The 18,196-nt window shown below is 40.4% G+C and overlaps 2 protein-coding genes across 2 annotated transcripts; one reads left to right on the top strand and one right to left on the bottom strand.

The window, feature by feature from the left end:
- Positions 1-6,584: 6,584 nt before the first annotated feature.
- Positions 6,585-12,994, bottom strand: LOC107759280 (zinc finger CCCH domain-containing protein 49-like). Its single transcript, XM_016577167.2, has 5 exons — positions 12,769-12,994; positions 12,531-12,656; positions 10,753-11,022; positions 9,958-10,181; positions 6,585-7,603 (listed from the first exon to the last, which is right to left on the bottom strand). The coding sequence occupies exons 2-5, from the start codon at positions 12,633-12,635 to the stop codon at positions 6,769-6,771; spliced, it is 1,434 nt and encodes a 477-aa protein (XP_016432653.1). The 5' UTR covers positions 12,636-12,656; positions 12,769-12,994; the 3' UTR covers positions 6,585-6,768.
- A 2,204-nt stretch (positions 12,995-15,198) lies between these two features.
- On the top strand, positions 15,199-15,795 carry LOC142164323 (uncharacterized). The gene has a single exon (XM_075222310.1). The coding sequence runs from the start codon at positions 15,199-15,201 to the stop codon at positions 15,793-15,795; it is 597 nt and encodes a 198-aa protein (XP_075078411.1).
- Positions 15,796-18,196: the final 2,401 nt, after the last annotated feature.

Here is an 18,196-nt window from a genome sequence, read left to right on the forward strand (position 1 = left end):
GAAATCTTAAGTGTAGTTTGACTTGAGAAGTAATTATAGGCTCTCCTTGATCCGAATGGTATCTGGAAAACATCCATAGCCTACCAATGATAATATCCATAGTCAACCCCTTTGAGCCATAGCCCATTTTCTTTCAAATACCATGATACAAGCCTTTACTCATTCTAAAAAGACCCTCGTTTGGCATCCAATCGTTCCTTAGCACAAGGCAAAAGCATAAGTATAGGGGGAGAGACGAGGAGTGCAAAAAGTGGTAAAAGGTGCAAAATGAAGAAAAGGAAAGGCAAAAATAAAGAGAAAGAAAATCAAAAAGTCAAAAAGAATGAACAATGTAGAAGAAATGAAGGGAGTCAATAAAAGTAAGAAGATGAAACGCATGGAAAGATTAGAAAGGAGAAAAAGGTTTGAAATGAACAAGAAAGAGTGACGGTGTGTCTCTCTAACCCCTAAGAAAGAAGTAAATGACTCAAAGAGTCAAGAGAATGTGTGCAAAAATGAAACAAATGAAGTGCTTAAGGGAAGATGAAACCTACTTAAACCAAATATTTCCTACCCTGAACCAAAAGCCTTCATTGTATCCCCACAAAAGCCCTATATGATCTTGAGTTGAGTGAAGCTTACATTAGTGGTGACTCACATAAGGGGCAAGCTTATGGTACTTAGAGCCGGACTTGTGACCTTTCTTTGAGAGAGATGAGTGTGTTTTCCACAATCCTCATTCTGAGTGCTACAATCTAAAAGTGAGGTTTTGCTTAAGGAAGAGTGAGGAGCATGAGTTTGGGTTTCATAATGACCAAAGTAGTAGAAAGAGTTTCCTTAATGAGTTGAGTTAACTCTTGATGCTTTTGTGTCGCACTAAAACGATGGTGCTTAAAAGGTTGAATGTTGTTAATGATTCATTTGAATTGAGGGCAATTGTTAGTCCCAACTGATGCTAGATGAGGTCATTTTAGATTAGCTGAGTTTTCTTGGTTTTATTCTTAAGGAGGTGGGACTTACTTTGTTTACTTGAGAACAAGCAAAAGCTTAAGTTTTGGGGAGTTGATAACTAGGGATTCTAGTCTATTTGATACTCCTTTTTGCTTGAGTTTTGGACTAAAAATGTATAAAAGCAATCCCGAAAGCTTACATGTTGTGCGTGTTTGCAGTGTTTGGTCAAAAAGTAACAAGAAAGTCAAAACCAGCTCAAAAAGGTGAAACCTGCTCAAGTGCCAAGAACAAGTCAAAGCATCGCGACAACAGTAAATCCACCGCGGCTGCAATGGACCCACCGCGACCGCAGTGCATTTGTTGCGGTTCGCGGTGGCAAAGATTAGAGAGGATGCTATTTTGGAAGTTCAAGCAATGCGGTCCGTGGTTGATTCTTCGCGGTCGCGGTCTCCTTATCGCGGCCGCATTCCATTTGTTGCGGTCCGCGAAGAAGGGATTCAGAGAATGTGAAGTTTGAAAGATTCAAGACACCGCGTTCCGTGGTCCATTTGTTGCGATCCGCGGTGAAGTCACCGCGGCCGCGGTCCATTTTCTGCGAACCGCAGTGGCCAGATTCAGAGACTTAGACGTGAATCCAAAAAGCCTCACCGCGGTCACGGTGCATTTTCCGCTGTCTGCGGTACCTCCGTCAGGGGTATTTTTGTCCAAAAAATTTGGCCTTGTATAAATACTTCTTTTTTAGATTTTTAGGGTATCTTATCTGTAGCGGAGCACGTGAACGACATTTTTAGCTATTTTGAGCAATTGTGCAGCTAGTTTAACACTGAATCTTCAAATCTTAGCTTGTAATTATATTTTATGGGTTATTCTTCATCTAAATATCTAATTTCTTCTATTACTATGAGTAGCTAGACCCATTAGCTAGGGTTGTGGCTCAACCCTAGTGTGGGTATTTGATGGGTTTATTGTTTTAAGGCTTAGATGTTTATGGGTGGTTGATATTTGGCCTGATTTGTGTTTTCCATATTGAACTAGTGGTTGCAAACACTAATTTGTGCCTTTTTGACTTGGCCTCTTCTTGAGAAAGAGAGTTTGAGTCTAGGAAAATTAGGTCAACAAGGAATTGGGGCGTATTCAAGAGATTGATAGCCCCAATTAAAGAGTTAAACCTAGAGATAGTAATACCCGACTTGAGCCTATATTGCTTGCACAATTTTGACATCCAATTGGTCTTGAGAAAGTCAATTAGGGCAAAGTCACTCGAGCTACCGAGAGGTATAGAGTGAGCAATGTCGTGCATTGGCTATATCGCGATCCCAACCATAACAACCTTTCCTTAAGCTTTAGAACCCGTCAAGTATTCACCTAGGAGAAAGTCACTTTCTAGTGCCTTTTTAACCATTTAGAAAACCCTACAAGCATTTATACTTAGCTTAGTTTCGCATAGCATTAGTATAAAATTAGAAGTAACAAACAAATAAATATGATTGGAAGTGTAATTAAGAGCGCTATGCACTGCTAGATTAGATAGAAATCCAACTCAAAACATTGTTGTAGATCCCTGTGGATTCGATCCCGACCTTCTCGGGCAAAAGCTGCATCGACCGCTTTCGCCACTCTATAGTGGTGTACGGTTGGAACCGATAAACGCCTGCACCCGAATCGTCCAAAATTCTGCTGGCCCATTAAAAACGACCCATGCAACATTAGTCATCACCTTGCCTTGACCGTTCCTCCTTTTTTGGCATTTTAGGGCCATTAAACTGGAATTTCGCCCGTTTTCCAGATTTTCGTGTGCAATAGTTTACGTTATCAACATGGGCCCGTGTGCTCGGACCCGGATCACCGAAGATTTTGCCGGCCCATCAAAAACTACCCAAGGAACATTAGTCATTGTCTCTCCATGACCGTTTTTTATTTTTTGGCATTTTAGGGCCATAAAATTGAAATTCCGCCCAATTCCAATATTTTCGTGTCCTATAGCCTATGCCATCTATATGGGGCTAGGTGCTCGTACCCGATTACCTAAAATTTTGTCGGTCCATCAAAAAAGACCTAAGAAATATTAGACATCGCCTCGCCATGATTGTTCCTAGTTTTTTGGCGTTTCAAGGCCATAAAACTATAATTCCGCCTGATTTCTAGTTTTTTGTGTGCTATAGCCTATGTCGTCTGCATAGGCCTGGGCGCCCGGACCTGGATTGCCTAAAATTTTGTCGACCCAACAAAAACGACCTAAAAAATATTAGACATCGCCTCGCCATGACAGTTCCTCGTTTTTTGGCGTTTCAGGGCCATACAATTATAATTTCGCCTAATTCCTAGATTTTCGTGTGTTATAGTCACGCCACCTGCATGGGCTCGAACGCTCGGACACGGATCACGTAAAAACTTTCGGCCAATCAAAAACAACCTAAGGAACATTGATCATTGCCTCGCCATGAGCATTCCTTGATTTTTAGCCTTTAAGGCCATATATCTGCAATTTTGCCCGATTTCTAGATTTTTCTATGCAGTAGCCCATGCCATCAGTATGGGCCCGGTAGCCCAGACCCCAATCGCCTAAAATTTTGTTGGCCTATCACTAACGACCTAAGAAATATTAGTCATCACCTCGCTATGACCATTCCTCTTTTTTGGTGTTTTAGGGCAAAAAATTTTGAATTCCACCTGATTCCCAGATTTTCGTGTGTTATTGTCCACACCATCAACATGGGCTCGGGCGTCGTGACCCGAATCGTCTAAAAATTTTCCGGCTCATAAAAAATGACCTAAGGAATACTAATCATTGCCTCATGGTGACCATTCCTCGTTTTTTGGCGCTTCACGCCATAAAACTGAAATTCTGCCTAATTCTCAGGTTTTCATGTTGTATAGCCCACGCCATCTGTATGGGCCCAGGAGCCCAGACCCGGATCTCCTAAAATTTGTTCGGCCCATCGAAAATAACCTATGGGACATTTGTCATCGCCATGTCATAGTCGTTCCTTGTTTTTTGCCGTTTTAGGGCCATAAAACGACAATTTCGTCTGATTCTCAAATGTTCATGTGCTGAAGCCGACGCCATTTGTATGGGCCCGACAGCCCCACCTGGATCGCCTAAAAAATTTCCAGCCTATCAAAAATGACCTAAGGAATACTAGACATCACCTTGCCATGACCGTTCCTAGTTTTTTTGCATTTTAGGGTCATAAAAATAAAATTCCGCCCGATTTCCAGATTTTCTTGTGCTGGCCCACACCATCTGCATTGGCCCGGGCGCCCAAACCCTGATCGCCTAAAATTTTACCGGCCTATCAAAGACGAACTTTGGAACATTTGTCATCACCTCGCCATATTTGTTCCTCATTTTTTGGTGTTTTTAGGCCATAAAATTGGAATTCCGTCCGATTCCAAGATTTTCATGTGCGATAACCTGCACCGTCAACATGGGCCCGAGGTGGCCGGACCCGGATCACCTAAAATCTTATCGGCCCATAAAAAACGATCTAAGGAATATTAGACATCGTCTCGCCATGATCGTTCCTACTTTTTTGGCATTTCAGGGCCATAAAACTAGAATTTCGCTCGATTCTAGTTTTCGTGTGCTATAGCCCATGCCATCTGCATAGGCCTAGGCGCCTGGACCCGGATCACCTAAAATTTTGTCGGGCAATCAAAAATGAACTACGAAACATTGGTCATCGCCTCGCCGTGACCGTTCCTCGTTTTTGGTATTTTAGGGCCATATAACTGGAATTCTCGATTCCTAAATTTTCCTGTGCAGTAGCCTACGCCATCAGCATGGGCCCCGCGCCCAGCACTAGATCTCCTATTATTTTGTCGGTCCATCACAAATGACCTAAGGAATATTAGCCATCATCTCGCCATGACCGTCCCTCGTTTTTTGGCATTTTCGGGCCATAAAACTTGAGTTCCGCCCGGTTCTCAAATTTTCGTATGCTATAGCCCACGCCATCTGCATGGGCCGGGATGCCCAGACTCGGATCACCTAAAATTTTACCGGACCATTAAAATCATACCTAATTAGAATTAGTCATCGTCGCGCCATGGTCGTTCCTCATTTTTTGGAGTTTTAGGGCCATAAAACTAGAATTATGTCTGATTCCCAGATTTTAGTGTGTTATAGCTCACGCCATCTGCATGGGCCCGGGCGCCCAAACACGGATCGTCTAAAATTTTGTCGGCTTATCAAAAATAATCTAAGGAACATTAGTCATTGCCTCGCCATAACTGGTCCTTATTTTTTGGCATTTTAGGGCCATAAAACTGGAATTGCGCCTGATTTTCGAATTTTTGTGTGCTCCACGCTATCTGCATGGGCCCCGACGCCCGGACCTGGAACACCTAAAAAACTTTCGGCCCATGAAAAACAACCTAAGGAACATTAGTCATCTCCTCACCATGGTCGTTCCTCATTTTTTGACGTTTTAGGGGCGTAAAACTGAAATTCCGCCCGATTTCCTAATTTTCATATACTTTAGCACACGCCATCTACATGGGCCCGGGACCCGGATCGCCTAATATTTTTCCCGCCATCAAAAACGACCTTAGGAACATTAGTCATCGACTCACCATGACCGTTCCTCGTTTTTGGCATTTTAGGTCCATAAAGCTGAAATTTCGCCCGATTCCCAAATTTGTGTTCTATAGGCAACACCATCTGTTGGGCCCCAAAATGCCTAGAAACGAGGAACGGTCATGGCGAAGCGATTACTGTTGTTTATTAGGTCATTTTTATGGGCTCGCAAAATTTTAGGAGATTCGGGTTCGGTCACCCGAATTATGCAAATGGCGTAGACTATAACACAAAATAATCTAGGAATTATCATGAATTCCTGTTTTATGGCCTTAACGCCAAAAAAAAAAGGAACTTGGCGAAGCGATAACTATTGTTCATTAGGTTGTTTTTTATAGGCCCGCAAAATTTTAGGAGATTCGGGGTCGGTCCCCCGAATTCATGCAGATGGCATAAACTATAGCAAACGAAAATTTGGGAATCGTCCTAAATTCCTATTTTATGGCTCGTGTTTTATAAGCCTACAAAATTTTAGGAGATTCGGGGTCGACTGCCCGAGACACGAAAATCTGATAATCATCCTGAATTCTTGGCCCTAAAACGCCAAAAAATGAGAAACGGTCATGGCGAAGCGATGGCGATTGTTCATTGGTCACTTTTTAGGGTCTGCAGAATTTTAGGAGATTCGGGACTAGTCGCCCGAATTCATTCGGATGGCGTGAACATGTGGGAATCATCATGAATTCCTATTTTATGGCCCTGAAACGCCAAAAACGAGGAACGGTAAAGATGACTATTGTTCATTTTATCATTTTTCATGAACCCGCAAAATTTATTAAGAAGAAATAAATTTCTTAACTATAGATTTACATACAAAAATATTTTCTAAAGCCGTTTAATTAGGATGGCGATGATCATATAAGCTCTCACTGATCATTGTGTACTTCCAATCATATGACATGCGCCTACCCAAAAAAAAACACATAAGCTCATGTATACGCTTAGCAAGGTGCATTTATACACATTTATATGCCAAGCACAAATATAAAATTCATAAAAACCGCGAGGAACTTCTATGAAGGACAAAAAAACGAGGGAGAATTGCGGTTTGCCCAGGAGCTGAAAGGGTTAAATGAGGTCATAGTGTAGGAAACTTGATAAGGAACCAAATTGCCAGTGACGAGAAACCTAACACCAAAAAATTTCGTTGGCACAACGGAATCAATAAAAGAGTACAGACAACTTTCAGCAGTAACAGAGATGCTGGCCATGTTTACATTGATCTTCCCCATTGCAGATGTCTGACAAAACTGCAAATATTAAGGCTGTTGTGCGGCTGCTGCTGCTGACTGAGGCGGCTGCAGATGTGCGGATTGCTGCCCACCAGCTGGTGGGGGTGCTGTAGCTTGATAAGGTTGAGGAGGATACTGTTGATAAAGTGGAGGAGGAGGTGGTGGCATATACCCATAGGGTGGATAATAAGGCCGGTAAAATTGACCTTGAGGTGGCGGCCCAGGTGGATATGCATAATGTTGTCCTTGTTGATTCTCAGAACCACTCTTATTTTCACCGGGACTGCAACCCGTAGCTGAACTAGAAGCCCCTTCCTGGGATTGAACTAGGGCACCCATCCTTTGTGGATCCATTGATGGATAATATGGTCTGTCTTGCTGAGGCATCGGGGGTATGTTGAAGTAAGGCATGGATGGGGGTTGGTCCTGAGTTCCTGGTGGCTGAAAAGGCTGATTCTGCTGCTGTGATATGACTGCCCTAGGCAACAATCCACTGTGAGTCACAGCAGCCTGCTGCCTTGCTTCATTGGGCACCTCGGACTCTGGCTTGGGTGCTTGAGGTCTGCCCCACAGTAGCTTCAGTCTCAGGCCCTTTATCACCAGCTTGTTTGCTAGTTCCTCAGCAGCCTTCTCTGCACCTTCTCTGGTTGTGTAAGTTACGAAAGCACAACCACGTTGGACCACCATTTTGATGGATTCAATTTCACCATGTGCATAAAAGTGGTCCCGAAGGTCCTGTTCGGTGATTCTTGCATCAACACCACCCACATAGAGGGTTCTAATGCTCTCGTCGTCAGGGGCCTCCAATGAAGGCATTTCACCTACTTTATTCAGTAGCTTTAAAGCCACTGGATCATTGACTCTGCAAGCATTACAGTACAGTGAACTTATCAGTTGAAAACAATGAGTCAATGAACATTCAGCAAGATAGTAATACAAATCATTTTTTAACTTTAAGTTGGAGAACAATGTAGGATTATAGATCTTTGTAAAAGAGGACGAAATATATGTAGCAGACATTTTATAGTCACTACAAACCACAAATCACAGTGTCACAAATACATGGATTCTTCCATACAACCAACACAACAAAGATAAGCAAAAGAAAAGTGACCACGCAAATTGATGCCATCAGTAAACAGTCTAGTCATCATTTAACATGGAGAGACAAGGTAAGGTGTGTTTCGAAAGTGCATAGAGTATTTCATTGATTGCTCATGTGACAATGGTATTTTTCTAGATTTACGTATCTAACTTAGTTATGTCGATAACCATGGAGTTGACTGGGTTGTAACAAGGACCCTTGCTAGTTTCGGTAATCCTCCAGCTTTTGTTCAAACCTTAACCAAATATTGAAAAAGCATTCACCCAAAAATTTCTTCTAGACTTCCGCTGGTTGTAGGATGCAAGGATTTGAACAAGCATAGTAACTAAAGATATCTAAGGCATAACCAATATACAAGCGAAAGGGGCTAAGACAGTATTTTGGATAGCGTGCGGCGACAAATAGCGACGAGGGTCCGCTTCACTGAGGCGAGTAGCGAAGCGCTCGCCTTTTTGCTGTGAAGGGACAATTTATACAAAAAAATAAAATATTCTATATATAACTAAAAACTCAAATAGCAATAACATATTAATAAATATATCAATTTTCAAAAATTAAAAACTCAATATATAGTAGATTCATATTAACAAGCAACATCTATTCTTCTTCAAGCTAATCCCAAGCTATATCATTTCTTTTATTACCATTGGATGACGCCATTTCAATATTGTTTTATAGGAAAAAATTATCAAGTCAATATGCAATTAATTCTAACTTTTTAACTGAAAAAAGGAGGAAATTTCAGAGCAGAAAAAAGAAAAAAAGAAGAGAAGAAGAACTGAAGAAGCTCTCTGAACTGAAGAAAAGATAGAGCTTTTCTCAGACTAATCTGTTGAGTGCAGCAGCAGTGATAAAAAACAGAGCCAAAAAAAAGAGAAGAAGAAAAAGGAAGAAAAAACAGAGCAACACAGACTCTGTTATGTTGCAGCAGCAGCGATAAAAAACAGAGCCAAAAAAAAAAAAAAAGAGATGAAGAGGAAGAAAAAGGAAGAAAAAACAGAGTAACACAGTGTTGCTCTGTTCTGTTGCAGCAGCAGCGATTAAAAACAGAGCCCAAAACAAAAAGAAAGAAGAGAGAAGAGAGAAGAAAGAAGAAAGAAGAAAGAAGGAAAAAAAATTGGACAGAGTCACAGAACAGAAACTCGAAGAAAGAAGAAAGGAGAAGAAGAAAGAAGAAAAGAGATGAAGAGAAGCATACCTGATGAAGAAAGAAGAAAGAAAATCGCTGGTCTGCTGTAGGTTTGCTGTCGACTTGAAGGAGAAAGAGTAAAGAAATCGCGAGCCCTAATTTTTTGTTTTAACAGATCGCTGCTACTGCCTTCTTCTTTTCTTTTTTGCAAAAAGCAACGCTACAGCTCGCCTCACGCTACAGCTCGCCACACGCTACAAAGGCAGAGGCGCTCGCCTTTTTTGAAAACGCTACGCCACACTGTAAAATAGCGATGGCAGCTCGCATCGCCTTGCCTCACGCTATTAGCGCTGAGGTGAGCGCTATTAACAACACTGGGCTAAGAACCAGAAAGGAATAAGCCACTGAAAAAGTATAGGAATAAAGACTGCCAGCAGTAGAAAAGCAATTACAACACATCAGCTGTAAAAACTATGAAAAAGCTATACAGTATATTGACAGCAGGAGGACATATAGGTCAGATGTGAGGTTAAAAGAGCAACTCAAGACAAGCTATTTGTCTCCTGACTTGACCAAGTCCAAGTTAATGTCTTTGCATATTGAGATATATTTCACTTGAGTTGTTTTGCTTCTCCTTCATTCGTTCTTACATGATAAAAAGACGAGATCTAAGCTCCAGGTTATTACCTATTTTACTCCCACTTGTTGTACGAGAGTACTATTTTATATAATATCTGGTGGCCATGATACAACACTGTCCTTCATCCTATATTAGCATTGCAGTTAAGGAAAACAGATAACGTATTACAGTGACAAGTTAGCCTCCATGGACTTATCAACAGAAAAGTGAACCACCCTTCTCTCACCCAACCACTAAAATTAAGATCCAACACCCAATCAGAAACATGTCAATACAGATATGTGAGCGTCAATGGAATGAGGAGAATTTCACATCAGCAATAAGGAAATCGGTTTGACATACCCATAGTAACGGTCTTTAATATTTTGCTGTGACAACTCTCCTGTCTCAGGCATCTCATGCCTGTAAGGACACTCCAGACCTCTTGTACATTGACCACGTATATAGAAACTGCAAACATGTGCCCGATTTCTCTTGTAGTATGGACTTGTTCTTTGAAGCTTCATGATAGTGTCATTTGGACGGACTTTCCCATATGAAGATTCATAATCAATACCAGCTCTTGCCTGGTCAAAAATTAAACTACGACTTAGGGGGGAAACCAAAATGTAAAAAGAAAAGCATCACAAACATCAGCTTTTTTGTCAAGGTGCTTCTTTTAAGTTTTATAAACCCTTGGTTTCACCACGTTTAATCTCTTCCTCCTAATCTCAAAAGTACGTCATCCCTAAATTATTCCCTGCAAGACCGGGGGGGAAGGGGGGAGGGCGACAAGTCCAATAATAAAGACAGCTTCCAAAATTGTCAAAACTTAAGCTTAAAATAGTTTCAGCTCAAAATTTGGACACTTATCAATTAAGTGGTGTTGTCCGTTTGCAGTATCAATGTCTCACCTTATTTGGAAAGGGGTGGAGTGGGAAGACACTCAAAAGTATTTACTGGTGAGTGTATGTCCTCTTTAAGAAAGTAAATTCAGTTTTGAAAAAACAAAACAAAAAAAATTAGAGAGGGGTCTAACCCTTCAGCGAAATAACTCAATGTCCTTATTTATATGAATAAACTAAATTGTCGTGCAAGTAATGAGTTAAAAAGCGTGTCGTAACAATAAATTGCGTTTCCACTTAGTAATTCACATACCCTGCGGTCATGTTCCTCTGCAAAATATTCTCTATTTACGTCACTCTTCGGTATGGCATCATTCGAGTTGATACTGAAAGCAGTGTCTCGAACCTGAACTGGCAAACCATATTCAAGATCCAATAGGCAAACTTGACAAACATTCTTCAATTTGCTGCAGGTCTGACAGATCTCTGTCTTTTTGTATCTTGCATCCCGACCAGGCCTCCACCTAAACACTGTGAAGGGTCGCGTGCAGATCTTGCACTCCTTGTCATAATCTGCTTTTGTCTGTACGAAATCCATAACAAGATCAAAAGTCAGATAGTGAAGTTGGAGAAAGAAAGATTAAAGTAGAGAACGTGCAGCTGAAACAAAGTCAAACATCAGACTGATTCTACTGCCAAACTAGAGATAATCTTGAAAGAAGTTAATCCTTACAACTATATGAAGAGAGTCAATATCGTAACAATGTGCCGAAAAGTAGCAGTGAATCAGGAGAAGCTATAAGTAGACAAAGGTCCAAACATAGAGTTCTTTCAGACTGCCACAACGATTCGAATGGAAGTGGTCCCACCTAACTATGTGTAAATCGAATTTAAAATATAGTTTGCTGAAGCTTGCAGAAAACCAAGCAATTAAATAACTGCGACCAGAAATTAACAGTTCTTACAAAAAGGCTAACAACCTCTCCTGGAGAAAAAATTAAGCTGCACTACCTCCATCAAAAGATCCAACCACACCCCATACATTTCACATTCTTAAGGAAGAAATACATGTTACATATAACTTAATCCCATACGATTTCAAAATGTGACTGCAACTTTTCATCAAGATTGATGAAATGACAGATTTTACCCTTTTAAACTTGAATAAAGATATCCTTCTTAACTTACTTTTGTACAGTGGAGCACAAATTTTCCACAATTACTAGTTAATCCTACTGTATTAATAAAATTGGGGTATGCAAAATAAATAATTTCTTCGGAATTCTTGAAAATTCACCCAAAATTTTCTGAAAATGAACTTTTAGATGTATTCAAAAGTAACATTACTATATTCACCTAACCATAACAATTAACCAATCATTCAACTACGCCTCAATCCCAAACTTTGTTGTTGCTTATATGAATCCTCAATTTCCATCTGTTCTAGCCTCTTCGCACCTATAATCACCTAAAACTACGGCCAGAATTTTCGCAAATTCTTTGCCGAATACAGTTTTCTACACTTCATCTCAGTAGCAGACAGGAGCAGTGCAAATATGAAAACTTTCCTCTAGTAATTTCTTAATTTATTTTTATGACGGTGGTATCTGGGCCAGTTTCGACACCACCTTGACTACGCCACCCGGTACCTACTATCTCCCACCAACGCAGGTACCTAGTAACTTAGCCCACCACGGCTTAGGTAGTTGGAACAAATCACCTAGTATTTTTTGCCTCTGCTGAGATTTGAACCTAAGACCTCATGGTTCTCCTCCCAATTCATTGACAACTAGGTCACACCCATGGTTGCTACTGTCAATGAATTTCAACCTGTTGTACAAGGTTAGTTACCATTTTTACTAGGTTACTAATTACTAAATGTTAAATTAGGACCAGATTCTGTAAATATTTCTTACACCCGTCAGTGCACAGAACTTAAATTCTTTTTTTCGATAAGCAGTCAAGCAACCAAAGGCACTAAAAGTCATAACTTTGCAATTCTGCTTCAAAATTCACAATGATGAGAAAATAACAAACCCTAACATCATTCACGAGCTCTATAACAACAAAAATTGAGCCAAAAAAAATTACCATCCGCACGTAAGGACTGTCGCCAAGACACGACTCGCATATAATAGGGAAATCAGATCGTTCCCATCCATCAGCTTCTGCATCTCTCAGCAACCTATGCGCCATCGATTGTTTCTATATTTCAATCTACCAAACGAATAACTATGAGAAAGCTCATTCCAAACGTTTTAATACAGATTCAAGTTGAAACTTAGCCTAAAGAAACAGGAAGCTGAAAAGGTTTCAAAATTAATAGTACCTGACAAAGGAAATTTAGCCTAGTGAAATTTAGTTTAATGGTATACTGTCGTGACGAACAATATATACATTATATATAGAGAGACTTCTAGAGACGGTGGAATCCTCGGTGGTCGACGGCGGTGGAGAGAAGAAGCTTCCGATGAACGAGAACGAGGCAAAGAGCCTTGCTCAGCGGGAACAATAGAGAGATAAGAAGAGTGGATTTCCGATATCAATATTTGAACATATTCCCCCACAATTTTAGTAAAATTATCAAATTACCACAACTTCAAACTAAATATTTTCCCTGTTTGCATCGAACAAATTAAAATTTAATCAAAATCAAGTGATAAATATGTGAAAAAATATATACTTTAATATTTATTAATTTTGTGTAAACATGGAATGCAAATAAATTTTCACGAAGTTAGACATTTTCTTGTTGCTTACTATATTTTTCATCCACTTATGTGAGTGATATGCATTTCCTTTTAGTTTTTTTTAAAAGGATAATCACACTTTTATATTTGAAAATTATTTAACCATGCAATTCTCATTTTAGCCTTTAGTTACATGACTTATTGAAACCCCACTTGATTTACATGTTTATATTATATTTATTAAGAAAGAAATATACAAAAAGACACATGAAATTCTCATCGTCATTACTAACTTACACAGAACCAGAACTCTTTCTCTCTCGACGCAAGTTAAGCGTGAATTTCTAAACTGCGCTCGCCGAAAATGGGAGGCTAGAGGTCGGCCATCGAAAGTAACAAAGCAAGTGATAGAGGAAGAAAGCAAGCTCGCATAGGAAAGGAAAACAGAAGGTATTTGTATTGGAACACCAAAAAATGCAGAAACGACAGTTGCTAACACTCTTCTATCGGCAAAACCAAGGACAAGTGGGAGCAATTCCATTGTTAATGGAAGGAAAATGACTGAGGAAGTAGCAGGAACCAAACGAAAGGAACATGCAATAAATAGCACAGAAATCTGGCCAAATCTCCATGTTCGTAGCGAAGGTACCAAAACCCCAGCGCCTATAAGGACAGATCTGATGCACATTCAAGTGGTACAAAGCTCAACGAATACGGGACAGATGTAGATCCAAGGCTCATATCTGCAGCAGAAGCAAGTTCAAGGTGATAAGGCTAATGGAACAGTAACTCAAAATGGGGGAGCACAATGGAAATTGCAGCTGGAATCAGGAAAAACAGGAGGAAAAACATGAGCAACGTTATTTGAAGAGAACAAAATGGTAGCAAGAGGTATGGATCTGACGTTTATACCACCAGCAATTGTTGAGGGCAAGGTGATTGTAGAACTAAAATATGAAGACACGGATAGTGAGATTGAGAAATGAAAATATGCAGCAACAGCATAAGTTATTGGGGGATCTCCTACAATTGGAGCTATGGAGAGGTTTGTAGTAGCTCAAAGAGAATACTCAACAAAGCCAAAGGTATTTTATCATAATATTGGGTATTTTGTAATCAATTTCTCAAGTATGGAAGAAAGGAACCAGGTGATGTACTCAGGGCCCCATATGTTGAAAAATAGGCCAGTGATAATTAAAGCATGGACAATGGACTTTGATTTTGATGCTGAAGATTTGAAAATAATTCCAATTTGGGTCAAGTTTCCAAATCTGTCGTTGGTATGCTGGAGTGCAAAAGCATTAAGCAAGATTGGGAGTGGAATGGGACAACCTATCTATGCTGATGCATGTACAAAGAATGCAAAAAGAGTTCCATATGCACGAATCCTCATCGAGATAGATGTGACAAAGGAGCTGCCAAATGTGATCAAGATAAGGGATCCAAAGGGCAGACTGATTGATCAGGAATTATGGTATGACTGAAAACCTACGTATTGTCCAAAGTGTATGCAGATTGGACATAATTGCCAAAAACAACAGGTTCAAGCAGGAATGGTGGAGAAGAAGATAGTACAGCAGCAACAGCCCACAGGCAAAAGACCAAAAATAGAATGGAAACCAGTAAATGGAACTAACAAGGTGCAGAGTGGAAATCAAAAGGAAATGCCAGAGAAGAACATTGAACAACAGACTACGGATAATGCAAGGATGGAAACAAGAGTGCCATGGCAGCAAGTCAAGAATAAATCAACTGCAAAAGGGCAGAAAGTGATAAATCCTAGGCAGCATATCACTGTGTTGAACTATTTCGACACCTTAATGAATGGAAGACAAGAACAAAGAACTAAGGAGGCAATATGTAGTTCAAGTGGAGGAGGGGGAGTAGAGATGATATCACAAAATCCTTCCAAGCAACTATGATAGTAGCATGGAATGTGAGGGAACTAAATAAGGTGTTTAAGCACAAGGAGCTAAAGGAGTTTTTGAAGGAAAATAAGGTGAAGATGATAGCAATTAAGTGAACACAGAGTTCATGAAACAAAAGCTGACCAAATCATAAATAAAATAATGCCGGGGTGGAGTTGGTGTCACAATGCCACAAATTCCTGTAAAGGCAGACTATGGGTAATATGGAATCCAAAGTCTATTAGCTTCACAGTAATAGAGAGTATTGCTCAAATTATTCATGGACAAGTCAAAATAGTGCACAGTAATAAAGAATTCCAGTTCACTGCAGTGTATGGTCTACATACAGTGCAAGATAGGAAAGATATGTGGAGTTCACTCAGGAACATAGAGAAACAAATCAAAGGAGCATGGTTGATGATGGGGGATTTCAATGCAGTTCTAGAGGTGGATGATAGAATGAATGGCAGAGAAATGCAAGATCATGAAACAAAAGATTTTAGGGAGTTACTGGAAGATTGCAGCCTAACAGAATTACCAACTATTGGGAAGTCATATACATGGACAAATAGCCATGTCTTTAGCAGAATAGATAGGGCAATCGTGAATGATCAATGGATAACTAGTATGCCTCTTGTACAAGCACATGTAATGGAGTCTCTTTTCTCTGACCACTCTCCAATAAGCATAGAAGTTGAAGATTATTGTGATAGTAAAAAGAGGCCTTTCAAGTTTTACAATTGCATGGTGGATCATTGATAAGTTAGGATTTTAACGTGTTTTATGCCCCTACATGCCTATGCTTTGATCATATATTATTACAAAATAGTCCTAAAAGGCTCACAAGTTGTGCTTGATCGCAGGTTTGATCGACAAAGTGACGAAATATCAAAGATCGACTCAAAAAGGAGTGAAACCTGCTCAAGTATCAAAGACAAAAAAATCTAAGGAAAGAAGGCCTGGTACGGACCGCGCAAAGTTGAATGCGGCCGCACTAGGTGGTTCAGAGAGTTGGTAAATCAGGATAGAGGCAAGCGGCCATGGTATCCGCGGTGAAGGCTCCGCGGCCGCACTACAGTTTTGTGCGGTCCGCGATCATGAGATTCAGAGATGAAAGTTTGCAAGCCAACGCCATGCGGTCCGCGGTCGTGATTGCGCGGACCGCGCCAGCTCCCTCCCCGGGTATTTTTATCCAGTTTTTCCAGCCTAGTATAAATAGAACATTTTACAATTTTTTAGGAAATGAGATATACCAGACAAGAGCTGCGCTCGTGAGTACGAATCTTGTAGCCATCTTTGGCACTTTTGCTTTACATTTACAATAGATTCTTGTAGTTTAATTTAGAAATTAATTAATATGCTTAGTTCTTCATCTATTTCTTTATTTTATTCTTCAAGCATGAGTAGCTAAACCCATTAGCTAGGGTTGTGGCTCAACCCTAGTGTGGGTAATTGATGGGTGTTGCCATCTAATGTTAGATTGACTATGGGTGTTTGCTATTTGGGTTGATTTTATGTTTTAATCTAGAATTGGTGGTTGCAAACACTGATTCAAACTTTGTGGGTTTAACTCTTCTTGAGAAAGAGAGTCTATGACCCCAAAATTGACCCAACAAAGAATTGGGATGGACTCATGAGAAATGATAGTCCCAATTAATGGGTTAAACCTCGAGAGAGTAATTACCCTACTTGAACCCTAGTTGCTTGGTCTAATTTGCCTACCTACTTGGTCTCGAGAGAGTCAATTGGGCAGAATCACTTCTCTACCGAGAGGTGTGAGAATGGGTAAAATTGTGCAACGGTTATAGCATAAGCCCCAATTATGTCAATCGAACCTTAGTAACATCTACTCGTCAATTAGCCACCTAGGTAGTGTCACGACCCTAGTGCCCTTCTTCCCATTAGATACAACTTAGCAATATTCTCGTAGCATAATTTAGTGTTAATCAATAGTTTTATAAAAATAGTTATAATTCAAAAACCCAAAAATATTTGAAGTGACATTAGGAGTACAAACACATCTCTAGGTTAGACAGACAATCCAACTCCACTACTAGCTCCCTGAGAAAATCGATCCTGACCCTCATATCGGGTAAAAGCTATTGCGACCCGCTCTTCCTACCTTAGTGTAGCGTCGAGTTGGAAGCTATCACTTTTTGGCGTCGTTGCTGGGGAGCTTACGGTGTTGACTATCTGTTTATTTTGTTTTGTGTTTTGCTTCTCTTTCCTTCTTGTTTACTAATTATGATTGTGTTGATCAATCAGGTACAAATGGCTCTTAATGCAAATGACCCTCTCGGCAATGTGATAGCGGGGGAGGAGGTAGAGGATCTAGAACAAGATGAGGTCTTACCTCAAGTTCTACGGAGAGGCTGAAATGCCAATATAAAGCAAATGAGAACAACAATATTATAGACCCTCCTCTTCCACCGTCGAGAGTGGCTCCCAGAGTTTTACCAAATCAAGGATACGCCAGTGCTATTGTTCCTCCTCGAATCCAGGCGGGGAATTTTCAAATCACGAATGTTATGTTGACCTTGCTCGAGCAAAGAGGGTATTTCAGCGCCTTTGATCAAAATGCCTACAAGCACTTGAAAGGGTTCATGGATACATGCTGGGGTAGCAAGCAGACAAACGTGTCCAAGGATGCATTGAGATTGAGGCTTTTCCCGTTCTCTCTTCGGGGTAAAGCATTGGATTGGTTAGAAAGGCTCCCCAATCATTCTATTACAACATGGGATGAATTGGCAGACAAATTTATTGCCAAGTCCTTTTCTCCAAGTCATATGGCGGCTCTTCGGGATAAAATTCTGGCCTTCAAGCAAGAGCTTACGGAACCTTTGCACGAGATATGGGAAAGATATAGAACAATGGTGAAAGAGTGCCCTAATAACGACATGACTGAGGCTATGATTCAACAAACCTTTTATCGGGGCATCAACTGGCCCAATTGGCCGGAAGGAACTTTATGAAACTTTCTTACCAAGAGGCATGTGATGTACTTGATGAAATGGCCTACACCTCTTCGGCATGGAACAGCTTAGCAAATGTGCCCCAAGTGACCCCACGGTCATCCATTTGCACAAGGAATTGCACGATCATGGCCAAGCTATTGCCGAGCTTACAACAACTATGAATCAATTGGCAAGGGCACAATTGC

The sequence above is a fragment of the Nicotiana tabacum genome, chromosome 9 (assembly GCF_000715075.1).
Source record: "Nicotiana tabacum cultivar K326 chromosome 9, ASM71507v2, whole genome shotgun sequence".
In the NCBI taxonomy this organism is placed as follows: Eukaryota; Viridiplantae; Streptophyta; class Magnoliopsida; order Solanales; family Solanaceae; genus Nicotiana; species Nicotiana tabacum.